This window comes from Lupinus angustifolius, chromosome LG07 (assembly GCF_001865875.1).
Source record: "Lupinus angustifolius cultivar Tanjil chromosome LG07, LupAngTanjil_v1.0, whole genome shotgun sequence".
NCBI classification, from domain to species: domain Eukaryota; kingdom Viridiplantae; phylum Streptophyta; class Magnoliopsida; order Fabales; family Fabaceae; genus Lupinus; species Lupinus angustifolius.
In genome coordinates this window covers 196,174-216,404 of record NC_032015.1, presented here as the reverse complement: position 1 = coordinate 216,404, position 20,231 = coordinate 196,174, and the positions used below count along the sequence as shown (strand labels likewise).

The following is a 20,231-nucleotide window of genomic DNA, read 5'->3' as shown; positions in this document are numbered from 1 at the left end:
AACTTGGTCAACTTTATATTCAGTATCGTAAAGTAATATCCAAAACTTATCCAACTAGATTTGACATTTATTTATCCAACTAGATTTGACTCCATGGTACTCATTTATTTATCCAACTAGATTTGACATTTCAATTAACACTTCTATGTCTACTCTATCTTAGAATATGGGATATGGGGGTACTCAATTCACACAACATTAATATCTATTTATCAGCTCTCTGTATCATGCACTGATGTGTCTGGCATATTTGAGAAATCAGAAACCTCCATCACCAATGGGTAAATGTCTGTGCTGGGATCATATTGCTGAAACACTATAATTGATGCATGAGTGGAGAACTCAGAAGAAGCCAAGTAGCTTCCAACAGGACCAAGCTCAGGGCAGTCACTTCTTTCTACCAAAGGTGCTACTGGTGGCATTCTACCTACCAAAATTAGATTGCTCCTATTCTTTTCTCCAAGTACACTTATGACATCTTCTTTACTCTCAACCAACCTTTCCTCATACACTAAAGACCCTTCACTCTTGGCAGATACACTTAGGAACTCATACCAAAATTGATCATCCTCTTCTTTATCTTCACTGTGGTTATTGCCATCAGCCACTTTGATTACCTTCCTGTCCTTGTTTGCTGTTACGCCAACCAACTTGGCACCAAAGGTCAATGTCTTCCCAACTGGAGCTACAAACTTGATAACAGTTAGCAAAATCCCAGGGTGCTCAGCCATTCTCATCCCATAGGCAAGTGCTTCACGGTCATCCCGTCCTCCAAAGAAAGCTACCACCACATTATAGGACACATCACTAGCTTGGACTTGGCTTGTCCCTCCAAGCCCACGATCAACCCAAATCCCCACTGAGCAAGGTGCATGACTAAGAACCAGTCCATTCATTGTGTGGAATGCATGTCCCAATGACTCCATAGTCCCATCAAAACGTTGATGTTTGTGGAATGGTAACAGGATCAGTGCTGCTCTCTTTTGGTGTGCACTAGTGCAAATGTCCTCATGAATGTTACTGAAAGCAGAGATTGCTGTCATCGGACGAACATTTACACTACTTAGTTGCCCATAAGCCTGAAATGCAATGACCCTGTGATCTTCATTCTGTTTTTTGTTCCAAAAGGGCAAGCCGTTCCTGCGTGCCTTATGAACCATTGTGATGGCTGAAGGTCGCTCCGAGAGTTCCATCAAGTGCATTGCATATATGCAGAGCTTACCTTTCTTTCTAGTTCCCCGAGAAGACTCAATCAAATTGATTAAGGTCGGAATGTGGCGGGTGCTGTGGAAGCAAGCTAACACCCGAAGCTCTGTATCATGAACTTTGCGCTGAATTGTTTTGTGCTTGTAAGGTGCTCCACTTCTAGCTGGTTTATACACTGCCATTACTATTGGTGTGGTGATGAAGGTGGTGAACAATGCCATTAGAACACAAATTGCAAATGACTGATCGTTTAGTACCTTCATTTGCAAGGAATATGATTCATTAGTTTCAAAGAGATTTAATTAATCTGTTAGAAGAATGGATACTCTAATGTGAGGCTCACATAACAGGTCATGTGAAGAAAGATATTGACACAGACTCTACCCTGTGAAAACTTGACAAGGCCCCACCTAGTTAGGGTGTTTTAGTCTATCAATATGTTCCCATGGTCTTATCATGTGTGAATCTCACCAACTGATCTTTTAATACTTGCTTTTGTTAAGGACAAAAATTACTATCATTCTTAAAGTGTTTGTGGTTTTGTCCACCAATAGTATGTACCAGTTTTTATACTTACACATATTATATAATAGTTGTTACACATAATATTTTCATTGGTGAAGTCAATGTTATATCCTTATTGGAAAGCAATATCATAAGTATATATATAGAACAACACTTGAGTTTCATACTTCAGTTAATGATCAATGAACGTTTTAGAAGTAGAAGGAAGATACCTTGCGATCTTTGCCGATGTTGAGAACAATCAGCTCCACCAAGCCCTTGGTGTTCATGAGAAATCCAAGAGCCAGGGCTTCTCTAAATGGCACCTTAAATAACAATGACACAACAACTGTGCCAACAATCTTTCCAAAGCAAGCAGTGAATATAACAAGTACTAGTAAACCCCAAGAAGTTCCTCCACTTATAGTTGCCACATTGGTCTTCAACCCACTGGCAGCAAAATAGAGTGGCAAGAAAAGGCCAGTTACAAGGTCCTCTATCTTCTCAGTTAACACCTCAGCAAAGGGACCATCCTTGGGCACAACTATTCCAATCACAAAAGCCCCAAAGAGTGCATGGATGCCAATAGTATCAGTGATAAAACTACAAGCCAGAACCAGTGTCAAGGTGATGCATATGTAGATCTCCTTCACTGGTTCACCCTCAGGGGAACGCTTCGCCATTAGGCCAAGTAAAGGCTTTATGGCAACGACAGCAAAGATGATAAAAGCAGCACCACAGAGCAAGACCCAAAGAGAAATGAGTGGTGATGTTTCAGATCCAGAGAGAGCAATGGCAAGAGCAAGTAGTATCCATGCTGCAACATCATTGACAGCAGCAGCAGACATTGCAATGCGACCGACATCGGTTGTGAGGAGTTTGAGTTCAGCTAGGATCCGGGCTAGGACAGGGAAGGCTGTGATTGAGAGTGCAACACCCATGAAGACAAGGAATGGAGTTGTATCAACACCTTTGGATATGGTGGCTCTAAAAGCAAAAGATGTGCCAATGCCAAGTGCAAAAGGGAATGTAATCCCAGCACATGCAATGCCTAAGGCCTTAGGACCAGTTTTACGTATGGAACGCATATCAAGCTCAAGACCAACTAGAAACAAGAAGAATAGAAGGCCAATATTGGCCAGTGTTTCCAAAACAGTTAAGCTCTTCTTCGGGAAAATCGTGTCCAGGAATTTCTGGCTTCTCCCAATTGCTGATGGCCCAAGCAGTATTCCTCCCTGCATTTGAAATTTATACATGAATTAGAATATCATTGCCCAATGACAGAATGCAGAAAAAACCCATCTCCAAAAATAGATATTCATTATTCAAATGGGAGGCATGTTTTGTGAAGTGAGGTGTTTGATGAAAGAAACTTATTATGTTATTGTTATGTATAAACATGACCTGGTCCATAGATGTAATACACTAATATGGTGATGAATTAACATATGAATAAGAAAACTTACAATGACTTCTGCAACAACTCTGGGTTGTCTTAGAGGCTTGCAAATTAATGCAAGGAATCTGGTAAAGACAACCACCAATATTATCTGAATGATCAACAATGGAAGTGCATAATCAAGTGGATTTTCATGTTGAAATGCCCCATTCGATGTTGCTTTCATTGGTGCAGGACATGTTGGATTAGAAGGAGAATTCGCCATTATAAAATTTGTATTTATTATTATCTCAAGACTCAAACTATTAAACTAAACACACATTCATTCATTGATTCATTTATTGTGTGTAATAATATAGTAGAGGCAATGGAACAATATAACATGGTTACTAATTAAAACAATGTATAACCATTTTGGTTTGTTTGTGAACGCACACTAACGCAAATTCTGCTACAATGCTGATACTGATTGGTTATCATTTATGAACAAAAACTAAACCAAAGGCAATGCAGACTTCACTTTCCTATATATAGTTACACCTACACTCTTTCTCACATCACACCTATATACTTTAAATGCCAAATATTCCCTTAGGATTTCCCAATATGTAATAATGCATTCAAAACAAACAATTATGTATTCTTTTTTATTTAAATCATCATTGCATTTAAATAATTTCATATAACTAATCATACATCTCCTGTTATACACTATGAGTATTAATTTATGACCATATAATATCTCATCGTATTAAGAGATAACTAATTTTCTTCTGTGCTAATAAAAGTATGACATGTATACTGTTTTATTTGGTTCTGTAAATTTTTTTGTAAAAAATAATTAAATATGACACATCTTATAATTTTAATAATCGGGTGAGATAATGTATCTCTTTTTACCGGGAGATACATGTACACTTTTGACCAGAATATATCAAGTATCAACTTTTGTTCCCATATAACACTGTTTAATTTATTCAAAACCAGAATTTGAAAACGACAAAATAAACGCAACAGTATTACTCTTAAAGTAATCTTGCAGGAGCTTCTAACTCCTTTAATAATAGTTAATGGCCCAGATTTCACAACAACATTTATTCTGTATTAAAAAGTTGAACAACCTTTTTGGTTTTGAGAAACGATGTGAATCACATTTGAGTTTTCTTTCAATTAAAATAAAGAATAATTTATAAAAGCGGGTTAAGATGAAACTCCCTAAAGATGAATAATTGCTTCTTTGATTATATTTATTTATTTGTTTGTTTTTGGTTAATAGCTTTTTATTAACGAAGCTTAGGTAACAAGTTTACTATGTGAAAATAGCTTATAAACCAAGAAAAAGAAGAAAAGATAACAAGTTAAAATTCGACCAGTTGATTTATTTTTTCAACTTATAAGCTCATATATCATAATCTTGCATACTACAATCTCACAATTTTTAATCATAATCTAAAAACATAGTTTATATGAAATGCTAAAGTTCCAAATATGTAAGGATGAATTTATATTAATTAAATAGTCCAAAATCTAAAAACCAATTAAGGAAATCAAAGTTCCACAGGAAACATGGTAAATATGGTTATTCTTGTTGGCAAAATTTCCACTTACAGGAAATGTTTTAGAAAAATGAAGTGTTTTTGGTTAACTAGTTAAAAAAAATTTGGTTTATCCTCACACCGGAGGCAATCATGTCCGTGTTGAGAACATCCACATCCACAGGTCTGTGTTGAGAACATCCACATCCACAGGTATGTGAGGCTAATTCTTCTAACGGATATTTTTTCCATGCACAAGACTCGAATCCGAGACCTTATTTAAGAAGAATCAAACATGTATTACTTGAACCGACATCATAACATTGCAGTGAATAGTATGCGTCTAACTTTAAGAATTGTAATTAAAATATGTGAGCAGTTGCAATTGAGTATGCTATATGACACTCTTAAAGTTATCGAAATGTATGGATAATCACACAAGAGAAAAGAGTCTTTCATAATTTATTGTATAATCCTTTTCAACTTCATGTTATGATTATTAGCACGTGGAAACCTACCCTTGTTGGTAGTTGAAGTTAGTTGTTGATTTGTTGCCTTAAAGAAGGAGCCATGGACTCCAGAAGAGGATAAGATATTGGCAGGATTGAATTCTTGGGAACAAGTAATCATTCTTCCAATTACTATTCATCTTGTTTCAGCCTCACCTGAATGTTCCAATGTATGCTAATGGAGAACAAGGCAAATCCAAATGAAATGTGGGGAGATTTTCATGTCTCAGGAAGCAAGTGATGCTTATTGGAATGAATGATATATATTGTAGTGAAAAGGTGTGGTTAGTTAGCATATGATATTTCTTGTAACGTATTGATAGCTTGTTCATAGTTTTTATCTACCATTTGGTAAAAAGCTGAGCTCTTGTTATCTGTTAGGTACCACTATTTCTATTGATTTTGATCCAATAAGCACCCATCAGAGTACCCATAACCTTTAAAGGATAACATGATTAAGCAAAAATACTTGGCAATAATCAACTATCCTGAATAATGAAGGACACATTTCCAGCATTTTACTATCAACGTAGAGAAACAGAAAAACACATAATGGAATATCATAATCACCAATCAAGCAGCATCCAATTACCCAGAAAAAATGAAGAAAGGCAAATCAGATCTTTCACTTCACTGACCACATTACTATAGTATTCACTAATGTGTGTAAGTGGAAAAGGATGAAAGCGTGAATGAACTAAAGTGACCCTAATGTCGAAGGCAGAGACCTGTGTGTGTGACTCTGTCTGTCTCTATTAATATGGAAGGAAAAAAATATGGCCTTAAAAAATGCATGTTGTGTTCAAATCACCCTGTAAATGCCAGCCTTAGGAATTTGTTTCTTTAACTACCTAATACACATCATTTACAAGTGCAAATTTATGGTTGCGCCAAAATAACTCCACATGTATATGAAGATTGAGACAACTGGAGTGCACGTGAGCGAGTGGGATCAAAATCAAAATAGCAGAAAACTCATACCATTTGGAGATTCAGATTATGGAGGAAGGACAGATTGCAACAAGTAAACATCTTCCAGAGGTGGGGGTCATCTTGTAAGAGATTTATTAGTAATGAACTAAAAGCAAAATCCGAAAGTGGTTCAGAGACTATTAAGCTTAATAAGGCCACTCCTATACAGGGAGAGAAGACGTTCTTATTTTGACATAATTTGGGGTTCAATTTACAGCATCCTCCTATACTATATCTGGGTCTGAGGCATTGAGCAAATGCAATCTGCACACAGTTGACTCATTTAAATTGAACTCATCAGATTTCTATCACATATAAGTTATGTCATCTTTACTGTCTTATTCTTCAGTGCCTTCTTCCCTTCCTGAAATGATGTTCATCAAGCTCTTTGTGGCTCGCCCAACTGCTCTAGAAGTCTTTTTCGCAGCTCCAACAACAACTGGTTGCAGAGATATTTCCGGCAAGCTCGCCCTCTCTTGAATCATAGCTGAGTATCATATAATCAAACTATAGTCAGACCAGCAAAAACACAAGAAAGAGAATATTGTTATGACAATCATTCTATGTATCTGTATCCGCAATTCCATATACATCCATGACTACAGTAGTAGATTTTGTCTTGCTCAAAAATAAAATTGAGTAGTTAGTAATTGAACATTTTTGCTATCAAATAAATTCAATCATCTGTATAGTATGTTAAAATAAGAAAACGAATATACTAGTGAAGTCAAAATAACAATAACAATAGCAACCATACTCTTTTCTCACTAGGTGAAGTTAACTACATAAATAAAACAATGTAGTATAGTTTATATGAATAAATTCAATCAAAACATCAACCTTCAAATAAAATAAAATAAATACAAGGAAAGGTAAAAAAAAACATAATTTTAAATACACCAAGGTTATTACTTTATATGTAATTTGAAATTTCTAATATGCCCCCAACAAAAACAGGATAAAAATATACACCACCATTGATTGTGCAATTTAGACCAGGGATATATAATTCTCGTGCATTACTCAATTAGGTTTATCACTTGAGTTCTTACAGAATCATCTTAGACAAGTGAAGAGCTGCTAAATGTTGTAGTTAAAACCAATCATAAAAACGAGGAATAAGATTAGGTTGGGGAAATAGAAATATAAAAGGAATCTCATGAAACACATTATACATACATATGGTTTGTTGTTGTGCTATTGAACCAATCTTCCGGATTCCAGCATCAGCAGCCTGCAAAGCTTGCGTTGACTTGTTGACTCCATCTGCTATTTCATGGCTAATTGCCAAATAACAAATGGTTTTAGATCCAGACATGCAAAAGACAATTCTTGATAAAAGAGCATCTAATATTATCATTAGTGGTTACCAAATGTTACAAAATTCAAAGAACACTTTGAAGCATTTTTTTATGGATGTGAGCACTTGTCAAATGCATAGTAATCACTACACTGGATAAGCAACCAAACACATCTTCTAATGATGGAATAGAAAGGCCAGCAAGGATCTCTTCCACATCAGTTTAGCTTCAGAGGAGAAACCAATCAACAAGAAGAATCAGGGTAAGAAGAAAAAGTCACCCTCTTAAGGTTCCAAATCCTGCCAGTGTAATTGGCATTGTGACACCCCATTGTTTTGTGGTTTCAATGCAAATGTGTAACAAGCAATCTTATAAAATTGTCCAGGTTCGTAGTATAGATGCTTTCAGCCTTGGCCCATACTTCATTACAGTATGCATGTCTTTTATTTTATGGTTAGAATTCAAAAGCACTTAGGGCCAATGGGCTGTCAAAGCAAACTAAACATGCAGTCTATACTGTAAGAATGACTTTTCACACCCCAGCAACGGATACCTGATAGAAAACTAGGATAAGAGAGAAACAGTCTCGGTGAATGTATAAATATTATGTCTCTTCCATTTCTGTTCCATTGATACAGTATGAGTGGGCTAAGTACACCTTGTTAGAATAGGCTGAACTAGAAAAAAACAGTACAACTTTGTATATTCAACCAATATTTAGAAATAAGTAATACAAGGAAGAAAATAGTGCAACAATGGATTGAAAACAAGGTATTGATGTCACCTTAGATCACTTAGTTCTAGTGTGAGATCACTTATTTCCATCCCGGAAAGCCTAATAGCAGCCATTGTACTTGGAAGGTCTTGACGAGCTGTATCTGCTAGCTTTGAAAGGGAAATTGCAGCATTTCTCATTGCCTAATGAAAACATGGAAAAGTATATATCAAGTATTAGACTCTGTTTGGTTTAAGTATCAGACATTAATTCAAAACTTACTAATAGTGTGGGAACAGCAGCAAAAACAAGGCTAGTGAATGCCACTGAAGTCTGCAAGAAATGAGAAACAGTTAATGATTTGGAATGATAATAAAGTAAAAAGGATAGAAAGAGTAATGAAGTATGATACCGTGGAAGCAATGAAAGCGAGGAGAAAGAAAGCTTGATGATTGAAGGTAAGGATGGGGAAAGGAGAAGGAAAAGATGGAAAATTGGGGGTTCCAAGTTGAGTACGAAGAAGAATGGGTTGATCTGAGGAAGAGAGATTGGATCCATTAGAAGAAGAAGAAGGAATGAAGGAGTAAATAGAGTTGAATTTAGAAATAGAGAAAGAGGGATTTTTGATTGTCAGAAAAAGATTGAGAGTTTTGGTAGTGTCAGATTGTGGGAACATGGGTTGGAATGAAGATAGGTGTGTGCTTATGGGAACAGAATTCATGCTTATGAGGATTTCAGAATGAAGAATGAAGAATGAAGAATCACAATTTATATAGGGATGCCAATGGCCTTGCCCATACTTAAACCTATTTATCATTAACAACATATTAATAATATATATATATATAATGGGATAAAAGCTTCATTATTCTTGTTACAAAATTATATACAATCTCAAATTAATGAAAAATTACAATCTAAATTATTTACTAAAAAATAAATTCATGAACATATGAATACTTGCACTCGGGTGTCATGATGTTCATCTCATAAGCATTAATATGGTATTGTTGTGGATTTTTATGATATTCCCATGTTCAAATATTTGATCAAATATGTTACATCCCACTTTTCCGACCTTTTTATATGATTTTTTTAATTGTGCTTGGATGTTGTTTTGGGAAGTTATACCGAGTAGAAATATAATTATGAGTCTAATATATATATATATATACTATTATTATAAAGATTTATACATAGTCAATGTATCATTTTTACTATTCATTTTATGTGATGTCAATCTTTTTCTTTCATAATAAGGTTTTAGAATACAATAATTTTCTTATAGCATTTGAAAAAGACTATTTGCACGACAGTCTCCAAATCTCCAATGACTTATAACGACTGATCATCTGCAACTAATTATTTTGCTTTCTGTTATGAGCAATTAACATTTTTCCTCTTAATAAGTAAAATAAGATTAAGCCTAACGGAAAATACCTTCAGAATTCAATAGGTGGTGATTTCAGATTTGGAATAATAAACCCCAGAAGATTTTATAAATAAAAAAGAAGATAAAACACAAGCATAAACTTTATTCTGAACTCAAAGTACAGAGTATATCAATACAGTAAAATTCTGTTATATTTTTCCTTCATCAGTAGTTACAGTAGAAGAAAATCACAACCAGCTGCCAGAAACAACCATGATAGGAGCTAAGAATGAGAACCACATACAAAAATAGAAGACTTTCACATTTTCTATCTATACTTTCCACTCAAAAGATGACAGTTCCCTAAAATTACAGGTATTATCCTTCACATTCAGTACAAGTCCAATGATTCAAGCACCCTGCGAGCCTGGATCTGAAGAGCAGTTAGTCTCTGCTCTGGATCCAGTGTAGAGCCAAACTGACTGGCTGCCCATATCAATGAAGCTGATTTCTCTCCAAGTAGACGCCTTATATCTTCATGTATACTTGCCAAAGGAGGCTTATCCCTTCCATTCACATGTCCAATCAACAGCAGCAAAAACTCACCACATTTTAACCTAATAAATGGCATTTCCATTATGATTATAATCGAGTTATCTCAAGGCAGAGCATAGCCACCACACAACAAACAGAATACTTCAAAAATAAAATAGGAATAAGAAAATAAAAAGTAATGTCCTGCTTAAAATATAAATGATGTTTATTATTTACTAAAATTGTCATCTATTCCCATGGCAAAAATATGTCAAACCAAACTTAGAAACCTTATGGCTTGCACATTTATTTAATACATTCCAACTGACAAGAATTCCTTTTATGAACTAGGCAAAAAGAAGAGAAGAAAAACAGACCTCGGACTTCGGGTGGGATGACATCATTCTTTCGTTTTCCCATCACCAAATGCTTTTCAAAATTCTTATTGGGAACCCGTCTCTCTGAGTCTCAACTGTTTTGGATAGTAAAAGCTCCCTTAAGGTTAGTTTTTTTTTTTATTGCTACACTAACTAGGATCAACAGTAATGATTTGTCACGTATGAAAACCTCATAAGGCCCTTCCCAAGAATGCTCCATAACGAATAGTCGACTTGTCTCTTCTTTCGTCGTGAGGTAGCTTGGAAGTGTTGAGAAAGTTGTTTTAGCTATTTTCCGCACATTGAATTTATCTGCCTAATTTGGAGGTATTCTTTGCTGCCCATGTTTGAGGTTTTGGGAGTTAAAGGAAATTAAGGTGCTTTGGAATAGTCCTCTTTTGAATGGGATTTCCTGCATTTCGCTGGAGTCAAATGCCAGATTTTTTGCGTAGCACTTTTCCTTTCTTGTCTTCTATGGGACAAGTTTGTTTCCTAAACCTCATTTTTAGAGAGAATAAAGTTGAACAAAAAACTGTGAAGGACTACAAATTTTTTTTCTCCCTAAGTAGTTCTAACTGTTCCACTCCAACAGCCTTTGACATGCCATCATCGACTCACATGTTACTTATGTTTGAGAAACAAAATAAGATAAATGCTCAACTATCACATAAAACTAAATTACAAATATGGATGCTCTACTCTCATTGTAGAGCAAGTCTTAATATAATAATATCTTGCAGATATGAGAAGGTAAGCAGATACAATGCTATGGGACTTATAAAACACAATCTGCAGCAATAAAGAACGTATAGACAAATTAACTACAAAAGAGAGCAAGAAAGAAGACCCATATCAGACAAGTATATGAGCATTCATATGAAGAAGCAGTACCTGAGATTTTCATCCACCTGTTTGTCTCTTATAAGATCAGCAACTTCCATAATGCCATTACATTCCTCGAAATCCTAATAAACAATGATCAAAAGAGAGAGAAACTTGAAAATTTGAACTAACAAAGAAACTGTTCTTTAGCAGCAAACCTTAGACAAACTCTCAGCTATGTGTCAAGAGGAATATTATTTGCTATAAATCATATCAGCTAAGACGAGCCTCAGATATCTAAAGCTTCTATAAGAAAAAAGAACCAAAGAGAAAACGACGGAGCAAAAACTTGGCAGGATGACTCTTTTTCATTTGTTGGTAGATCTTTCCCAGACTCATGCCCCCTACTTTGTGGTAAAGGGGGGAAAGGTCCCATTAGAGCAAACGGTAACAGGAAAACTATTTTCCAACCTTCATTAACTAAAATACAAATATTGAAGAAACAATAATATGAATTCTTAAAGCATAAATGGAAAATATAAGAAAGTGGATGTTGAAACCAGAATGACAGCATAATAAAACACATATAAATGATGTAAAGACAAGAGGCATGATACCATTTGATTGGATGGTGAATCCACCATCAACGATATTAGAGCATCTAAGCATGCGCCTTGCTCAAGCACGCCGCGATTGGATAATATGTTCATTAAAACCTGCAAAGGTATTTTTGTATTTGATTGGAGTGCAATGGATGCATTTGAGAATGGTAAAAGACAATTGAAAACATGATTGTTGTATTGATGATTACCTTAATAGCCTTGTGTTGATGTGCGAGAGCTGCACTGTTAGGGTTGAGCAAACAACATCCTTCCAATACTCGAAGTGCAAGAGCAACTTCAGCATCAGTGGCTGGGCTGGTTAATTTGATAGGTTCAACTCCAAATATGTGATTCAAATCTCCTACTACCTTATTCTCATTGTAATCATCAAGTGTCTGTTTTAGAGAGTGTTGAAACAAGACAGGAACCACTGGAAAGAAAGAGAGCATGATGATATAAGAATGAAATGAAAAAGATGAATTGAAAAAGAAGAAGAAGAAGAAGAAGAAGAAACCTTGGAAATGAGGAATGGATTGAGTAATGTTGAAGATGTGAATAGTGGAGTGAGAGTGAGAAAGGGAACGGAGGAAGTTAAGAATGGAACGGAGAGAACGGAGACGGAGGAAAGAGAACTCGGCGCGTGCATCACGGAGACCAGTTTGAAGAGAGAGAATGATTTCTCTGTAAAGCCTTTGATGATGAAGTGAATTCACAAGTTCAGTAACTGCAACATCTGAAACATCTGAAACATCTGAATCTGAATCTCCGTTTCCACTTTTAATAATCCCTTCACTCCACAACGCTTTCTTCAAATACATCATTCCTCTCACAATTCAGATCTACCAACACCAATAACAACAACAATAAATCAATCAATCAGATCCAATTCATTCAGATGCATCCACCGTTGGATCTAAGTCATGCACATACCTTCATTAGACATATATTTCAAAGTCATGTACATACATTTTCATTGTAAAATTGTCATTGTTGAAAGTACTATTTCATTATTTTATTATTTTTCAAGGTCCATTTTGTAATTTTTTGTAGGGTGAACTTCAACTATGACTAATTATTGTTGAGTAAGTTCACACATATCTTATACTTTCAACAAATGGGTTTTGCTAATTCTGCTCCTTTTTTGTTCACGTTTTTTTCTTTCTAAAGAGAGACAAATACATTTCCAAATTACATAGATATACAGAATAGGATGAGTGTAGTATGTAGCATGTAAGTATCCACCATTTGTTGGGTATAAATAAATATGTTTTATTTTAGGTGTCTCAATAATACATGTAATTAAAAAGAATAATAATAAAAATATAAAATAATTTTTGTGTTATTTGTTGGAATATGATTAGTTTAGACATGAAAACAATAACTTTTTAGAACAAGTGATCCTTGTTTATCACTCTCGAGCTAGTATGATATTCCTAACTCATCCTTTTATATAAATGTACTTAAATTTAACATTGCTTGCTCTTTAAACGTTTTCTAAAGCTCACACGAGCTTCCCGGAGTAATTTGTGAAATAAGTTTGTAATAAAAATGTGAGGAAAGACAACGACTACAGAAGGCTTTATAGTTAGGCATGCAATTACAATACTCATCTTGTTATGACCCTTTTTGAATTTTGATCATCCATTTTATTTATCCTTGTCACCCTTACAACTAGGGCCTTTTGTCTCAATTCTTCTAGAACCGGAAAATAAAACCAAATTCAATCTATCATATAAAAGTATTCTGATAACTGAAATAGATTTAACACACTTCTCAGTACATACTCTGTCTTTCTTATTTTGTAGACAAGATATGAAAAAATGGAGCACAGATCTTTATTGTCAAACTAATCTGATAGCCCAAGTATAAGATTAGTTGCCAACATTTGTAAAACCTGGCCGGGACATGAAACACTATCGAAGTGATGTCTTAATAATAGAAACACTATCAGCAGGTCATCCAAATAGAAGAAAAAGCAACTATCTCTTCCCACTAGGCTCCAAATTTAACTCTTGGAGATTCAGCAAGAGGTCATCTGAATTCAAGTAAACCTTGTTGGCAGAATTTGAAATTGTTTGAGCAATTTCCCTCGCGGCTTCTATCTTCCTTAAGGTCGTAAATGCAGGATTACTGGCAATAGCCTGACCAATCAACTGGGCACTCTTGGCTTCACCCTGTTTGTCAAAAAGTAATTAATATAATTAGTATATTGTTGAAAGGAACATTCCGGGAGGGATCAGCCAAGAATGAAAAACGCAAGGGGAGTAGGGAGTTGGAAAAAAGTTCAATCATTTTCCTTCTATGTTACAAAGCATGTTTATGAAAGCCACTTCGATGAACATGGAGAACCATCTAAAATGTAAGATTGGGAAAAGTAGTTACCTGTGCTCTAATAACAGCACTTCTTTTGTCTTGTTCAGCTTTTTCTACAACAAATTTAGCCCTCTCAGCTTCTTGAGCTGCAACCTGCTTGGCTTCAATTGCAGCAGTGAATTCCCTCCCAAATGTTAAGTTCGTGATTGACACATCATCCAATGCAATATTAAACTGAGAGGCCCTTTGAGTCAATATCTTCCTTATTTCTCGGCTAACATTCTGTCAAGTAGTATGCTTCAGAAATAATCAGTGTAATCTTTAAGGGTGAAGATTCTTATAACATGAGCTCAAAAGTGAATTCACTCTATTCTTAAGAATAAAAATCCCAAGTGGTAAGTAAAGAAGCATAAGATAAAATGAGTCCAGATAATGTATAAATACTTGCCTCTCTCTGAGTAATGAGCTGACTGGCATTGTACTGTGCAACCACAGCTTTGAGAGTTTCATGTATGATTGAAGGTAGAACCCTTTCATTATAATTCTCACCCAGGGTTCGATAAATCGTAGGTAATTGGTCTGGCACAGGCCGAGTTAGGACTCTAAGTCCGATTTTTACCTAACAACAACAACAACAAAAACATAATATGTCGATTGCAGCAACAGCACATGGTTAGGGAAAACAGGGAATAAATGTAAAAGAAAGAAAAAGATATACCATTTGAAGATCACGGCTTCCAGAAGTACTATCGACTAAATGAGGTCGTGCACGAACATCATAGATCACAGGTCTTTCAAACCATGGAATAATGATATGTGTCCCTTCAGGATACACCTGCATATATTATATTGAATTATTGATAACATTATAAACAATGTTTAAGTGATGAGTAAAAAGAAGAAAGAACAAACCTTATCTTTAACACCAGTGAGGCGATTAAAGACAATGGCGCGATGACCTCCCTCAACATTATACAAAGCATTTCCAGCACCATATACAACAAGACCACCAATTATGCTAACTTTAATCAAAGCAGAGATTCTACCAACTGGAACATTCGCGTTTTTGAAACTCATCTGTCAAAAATATATTAGCAACCAAAGAAGAAAGAACAAAATTGAAGTTGAAAGAAAAAGATCAAGTGCGCACACCTTGTGTAGTCAATGGTTCTGATTGTGGGTTGACGCTGTTATAGGTTTTAGGGTTTTAGGGCTTACCTTATTACAATCACAGATTCATTACACACGCACTAACGTCGCCGCATTTTTTTACTTTGAGGAAATAGTTCCACCATTTTCTCACTTTCTATATAATGTAGATAATAATTTATTTCAACCGCTCTTATAAATTGAACTATTAACTTTTCTTTTGTCATTGTATAGTAGGACTTTACAACACTAGATCTGTTGGTAATTCCTAGCTTATTTGAAACTTCATAAACTTTAATAAAGTTAAGTTTAAAATTAAACAAAACTCTCATTTAACTATATTAAACTATGAATAATCAATTGTGACTTATTTTCCAACCCTAATAAAATATATTAAATGCTCTCAGGTCGAATAAAATTGTATAAAAAATATCATTGTTCTCCCTTTAACAAATATTATCACAAATGCAACCTAGAATCTAGTCCAACATATTCAAGATGTTGTAATGAAATTGAAGATGCACTTTATACACTTACAGATTGTCAACATTTAAGAGAACTTTGATATCATTATGGTTATAATATTGGTACAACAAGATGGTGATGGACAACAATGATTAGAGCATTAATGAAGCAGGTTTAAAAATAAGTATTCTAATGAGGAGTGATATACTACAAGGTTTATCCTCAAGCTATTGAAATGGGTGTCATCTCCAATTTCGTGCTAGATCTTCTACCATGAGTAGTGGTGGGGTATCGACAAATAGCGTTCAAGTCATAGTGTTCTACCACTAGATTGTAATGACATAAGATGGTTCCTTTTTCTTTGTTTTTGCTTTTCCTTTTTTTAGTTTTGATCATGTAACAAAGTGTATAATAAAATTATCCAAATCACATTAAAACTTTTGGGAGGAACAAGTAATAAACACACAAAAAGTGAACACAATTTGGCATGTTTTTTATTATATAAATCATATTTTTAGATTATGACTATAATTTGTGAGATTGTAAACTAGAAACACATCAACTCATCAAACTTTAACATGTTTTTTTGTCCTGGTTTATAACTTTTTCCATAGAGTAAGATTGTTACAAAAGCAATTTGAAGCAATCATACACTTAGCTCTAACTGTACAAAAGAGTGTAGTCTGTAAATATATAAAAGGAGAGAACATATTTGATTGATGTAGTATACAGATCCTTCATTATGAATAATACATGTTCTAATACAAGATGACACAATATAAGTTAAGAGTGTACTAGACAGCTATTTTGTACTCCTTGATGAAGAAAGAGCAATCGTTATTTTCAATGAAATGTTGTGACCTGCGTTATATGAATCAAAAATACATTAAGCAACATTTAAGCTATCAAGTATCAAATGACATTTCAGCTAGTTGTATGACTAGTTTTGTCAAACAGATCAAACTCAATTCAATCACCTTTATCCTCTTCTATTTCCTACAACATATTATTTCAATATCACACAATTGTTTGGTAAGAGAATAGGGATACTTTGTGTTTGTCCCAAAATTGTACCTATGCTAATGGTCTAAAAGATTCTTACAATGTAATGAATAAATATTAAATTTTAAATGTGTAAAGTTGTTTTTAAGGTTACTATAGTGTATTATTTCTGTTTAATAGTAGCTTGCTAAGAGTTGATAGATGATGGATAAGTTGTACAAGAAAATCTCATTCTACCAAAAAAAGATGATGGATAAGTGTTGAGAGTTGTATATATTAAACTTTCTATTCCGCCAATTTATTTCTTTGTATTTGTGGGTTCAATCAAAAACTGCACAACCGACCATTGTTATTCTTTTCCTTACGTGTGAAGGCACTGATGTGTGAGAAAGGGCGCGTGAGGTTTGCATGGATCCTATACTGTATCTTCGTTTAATGGGTCATTTAAACACGGAATCCAACTATTCCCACTCCAAAAAATAGCTTGATCGTGACTTTGGTTTAAACTTTTCCAACTTCATTCGTAATCCTTAGTCTAAAAGAAACAAATAATAATATGGGCTTTTCCATCATAGGTCATTGAGGATAAAAACACAATAAATTGAAGAAAGAGAACAATATACATGATTCTATTTACTTTTTAATAATTTATACAATTTGTACGATATGATTGTGCTTAGTACATTTTTCTGTCAATGACTTCTGATCCCTTGTGATGATATGATACTTTTTTGTACCCTGATAAATATGTCTTTTCCAAATCTTCCACAATTCAAATTTTATTTTGTGCATTTCAGGAGCTGCTGATTTATTTGGATTAAAAACGATATGAAAGTGTTCAATTGAACAAAGGTGTAACTCAATTTACCATTTCTGAATCTAAATGATTTCTGATTTTACATATTATATTTCGGATTTTATTTTCAAGCTTGTAAAATGCCTTTTAGCAACATTAAAATATCACACTCAAATTTGACAGGATGCAGAGAGTGGAAAAGCTGGGCATGCATCAAATATCATAGCATATATTTAGAAAACAAGTTTGAAAGAGATACATCATTAGCTTCATTGAAATCAGGTAATGCTGATTGAGAGATCTAATGAAAATGGTTATGATTTATGAAGAATATGAGCATGTGTTTCTTTAATTACTTCAATTCTATGAGATCTCGATTCTTATTATTTAATAAGTAATTAACAGCTACAGAACAATAACTAGTCAATAACATTGTTAACAACAGCAAACAAAAAAAGAGAAACACTGAAGAAATATTAACAAGGGCAAAATGAGGAAGCATCAGAAACCAGAATTTTATCCACATATGCTGCAATAGCTTTACAGTCCGCATCATGGTTGAGTTTAAAACTCGCATCACGTGGCTCCTCATTTCTATTATATTCTCATCACCATACAAATGTAGTTGTAATACAATTTAATTAAGAAACACAATAAAGGGCTCAGATAAATGGGTATGAGAAAATTATCAGCATTGAAAATCAGAGTGGTGCATGACTATCTCTAAGAATCGTCACAGCCCGTGAAGAAAAGGATTAAAAAATATAGGAACATCTGAATGCATTAGGCTAAGTAGACTAATGGCAGAATCTCAGGTCCAGAACCTTATCGGCAACGTACAGCACTGAAATCACTATCAAATAAGTGAATCAGAGACTCTAAATTGTTGCCTTTCCTCTTACAGCAAATAAATAATTCATAAGAGGAAATGTTAAAAAGCATAGCATCAAATGATACGAACAAACGCAGAGAAAAGTAGTAATACACCAAAACAGAAAAACAAATAACAATGGTTCAAATCGAAAGGGGTGGAGAAAATAGGAGGAGGCAGCGCATATTAAATACTCAACAATGAAACCCTAAATCTCCATGATATGCTTCCTTCTTTTATGCCCAACAAACACTTCTGTGCTCAGTCAAAGCCCAATTTCGTTGAAAGCCCAAAACCACTCCCAAACCAGATGCACATATGTTATCCCACAATACGTTTATTCGATGTATCATGACTTCCTGATTAATCAGAAAAATATTTAAAAATTAAATTTTAGGAAAGCCACCCGGATCCTTTAATATTTTATAGAAAATCAATGTCATTGATTTATTAAAAGACTGCATAATATAAATTTATAATGTAAGAGTTGTCCTCAAGTAGTTAGATATTGATTAAAGTTACAAGTGAGTTCATCACAATGACGCTTGTGTATGTTCTAAAATCATTGCTGCACATGGAGTTGGCAGGTTACACATGGCCACAAGCGCATTTATATTAGGATTGCTTTACACCTTGAAAAGGATTAGAAGAGAGTGAATCGTTCATAAAAATAGAACTGAAAATATAAGTGATCCTGGACACACCAAAAATAGTATCAAACACTCCCATCTAAAAACTAAATTGCAATTATGAATGTTAGCTTTGAGTTATTCATTTTTTAAGACCTTTATTAGTACATTAATGAAACCGATCGGAATTAATTGTTCACTTACTTTGCGACAAGCCAACGAGTCTCTATCTTTATACATTGTTATTATATCAATTATATTTTCATATATTTCAATAGTGAATAATTATATTACTCATTTCTTCATTGATAGTATGTAATTTATTTTCTTGGTTTCTTTCACCATCCTTCTACCCACTAGTAAGAAACCAATCTTCCAAATATACGGTCAAACATCTAAATAAAAATCTATTCTAATAATGATTCCAAGACTCCATTTCACTTGGATAAACACATTGATATACTAGTTGAGCGATAAGGTGATCCACATGTTAAAGTTTAAAAAATAAAGTGAATGAGATTGTAGATTTGAGTCTTACCTATAAATACAAGAGTTCAAGTCTCACACAACAAATACATATTTAAATATATAAAAATTGAATATTTAGTTGTATAAAATAAAATTGTGAATCAACATACCATTTATAATAAATAAAAGAATGTTTTTGTTTTCATTTTTGAATTATATTAAAAATATCGGTACAGTTTGATCATGATTGGACCCAAATAGGATCGAGTCTTATTAAGTCTAAGACTAAGTTCAAAGATTAGACCCTGTTAATATTTAGGGTCGGGTATGGATCAAGTATGGTTCATCCCCACCAGTCCCATTAACATTCAGTTGTCATGTTTGTTTGTATGCATATCTATTCAAATGTGTACATTGTAATATCACTTTTTCGGTTGAATTTATTATTGATTCTCTAAATTTGTCATCATACGCACATGATTAATAATATATATACATATATCATTTTATATGTTAAATTACATATTCGTAATAATAAATAATATGGAAAAGACTTTATCTAAAATGAATATGCATTATATTTATCGGGTATAGGATCGAGTTCGGATTTGAAGTTTGACTCGGTTGATATTTATGGTCGAATTAGTTTCGAGTATAGGATTGAATTCAGGTTCAAAAAATAGCTCGAAT

General features: G+C 34.1%; 4 protein-coding genes across 6 annotated transcripts; all 4 read right to left on the bottom strand.

The window, feature by feature from the left end:
- On the bottom strand, positions 89 to 3,392 carry LOC109353144 (cation/H(+) antiporter 19-like). Its single transcript, XM_019595331.1, has 3 exons — positions 3,177 to 3,392; positions 1,944 to 2,945; positions 89 to 1,463 (listed from the first exon to the last, which is right to left on the bottom strand). The coding sequence occupies exons 1-3, from the start codon at positions 3,372 to 3,374 to the stop codon at positions 213 to 215; spliced, it is 2,451 nt and encodes an 816-aa protein (XP_019450876.1). The 5' UTR covers positions 3,375 to 3,392; the 3' UTR covers positions 89 to 212.
- On the bottom strand, positions 6,207 to 8,896 carry LOC109353149. The gene is made up of 5 exons (XM_019595339.1): positions 8,554 to 8,896; positions 8,424 to 8,474; positions 8,211 to 8,344; positions 7,305 to 7,405; positions 6,207 to 6,612 (listed from the first exon to the last, which is right to left on the bottom strand). The coding sequence occupies exons 1-5, from the start codon at positions 8,860 to 8,862 to the stop codon at positions 6,464 to 6,466; spliced, it is 744 nt and encodes a 247-aa protein (XP_019450884.1). The 5' UTR covers positions 8,863 to 8,896; the 3' UTR covers positions 6,207 to 6,463.
- Positions 9,653 to 12,799, bottom strand: LOC109353148. Of its 3 annotated transcripts, XM_019595336.1 has the most exons (6): positions 12,624 to 12,779; positions 12,363 to 12,590; positions 12,058 to 12,278; positions 11,864 to 11,962; positions 11,316 to 11,389; positions 9,653 to 10,130 (listed from the first exon to the last, which is right to left on the bottom strand). In XM_019595336.1, exons 1-6 carry the CDS (start codon positions 12,667 to 12,669, stop codon positions 9,905 to 9,907), a joined length of 894 nt encoding a protein of 297 aa, XP_019450881.1. In that variant the 5' UTR covers positions 12,670 to 12,779; the 3' UTR covers positions 9,653 to 9,904. The 3 variants fall into 3 exon arrangements, with proteins under 3 accessions (XP_019450881.1, XP_019450880.1, XP_019450882.1); XM_019595335.1 differs by having other exon boundaries at positions 12,363 to 12,779; XM_019595337.1 differs by lacking the exon at positions 9,653 to 10,130 and adding an exon at positions 10,465 to 11,213 and having other exon boundaries at positions 12,363 to 12,799.
- LOC109352447 (prohibitin-1, mitochondrial-like) lies at positions 13,579 to 15,421 on the bottom strand. The gene is made up of 6 exons (XM_019594439.1): positions 15,314 to 15,421; positions 15,074 to 15,238; positions 14,880 to 14,996; positions 14,610 to 14,780; positions 14,231 to 14,443; positions 13,579 to 14,022 (listed from the first exon to the last, which is right to left on the bottom strand). The coding sequence occupies exons 2-6, from the start codon at positions 15,236 to 15,238 to the stop codon at positions 13,828 to 13,830; spliced, it is 861 nt and encodes a 286-aa protein (XP_019449984.1). The 5' UTR covers positions 15,314 to 15,421; the 3' UTR covers positions 13,579 to 13,827.

Coding starts and splice junctions, on each gene's coding strand:
- LOC109353144 (XM_019595331.1), bottom strand. CDS start 3,374: ATGGCGAATTCTCCTTCTAATCCAACATGTCCTGCACCAATGAAAGCA. Junction 2,946..3,176: donor GAGTTGTTGCAGAAGTCATT/GTAAGTTTTCTT, acceptor TTTCAAATGCAG/GGAGGAATACTGCTTGGGCC. Junction 1,464..1,943: donor ACATCGGCAAAGATCGCAAG/GTATCTTCCTTC, acceptor TTGCAAATGAAG/GTACTAAACGATCAGTCATT.
- LOC109353149 (XM_019595339.1), bottom strand. CDS start 8,862: ATGAATTCTGTTCCCATAAGCACACACCTATCTTCATTCCAACCCATG. Junction 8,475..8,553: donor TCGCTTTCATTGCTTCCACG/GTATCATACTTC, acceptor CATTTCTTGCAG/ACTTCAGTGGCATTCACTAG. Junction 8,345..8,423: donor CTGCTGTTCCCACACTATTA/GTAAGTTTTGAA, acceptor TGTTTTCATTAG/GCAATGAGAAATGCTGCAAT.
- LOC109353148 (XM_019595335.1), bottom strand. CDS start 12,669: ATGATGTATTTGAAGAAAGCGTTGTGGAGTGAAGGGATTATTAAAAGT. Junction 11,963..12,057: donor ATCAACACAAGGCTATTAAG/GTAATCATCAAT, acceptor ATACCTTTGCAG/GTTTTAATGAACATATTATC. Junction 10,131..11,315: donor CAGGTGGATGAAAATCTCAG/GTACTGCTTCTT, acceptor GCCATTTATTAG/GTTAAAATGTGGTGAGTTTT.
- LOC109352447 (XM_019594439.1), bottom strand. CDS start 15,238: ATGAGTTTCAAAAACGCGAATGTTCCAGTTGGTAGAATCTCTGCTTTG. Junction 14,997..15,073: donor TCACTGGTGTTAAAGATAAG/GTTTGTTCTTTC, acceptor TAATATATGCAG/GTGTATCCTGAAGGGACACA. Junction 14,023..14,230: donor GTGCTGTTATTAGAGCACAG/GTAACTACTTTT, acceptor TTTGACAAACAG/GGTGAAGCCAAGAGTGCCCA.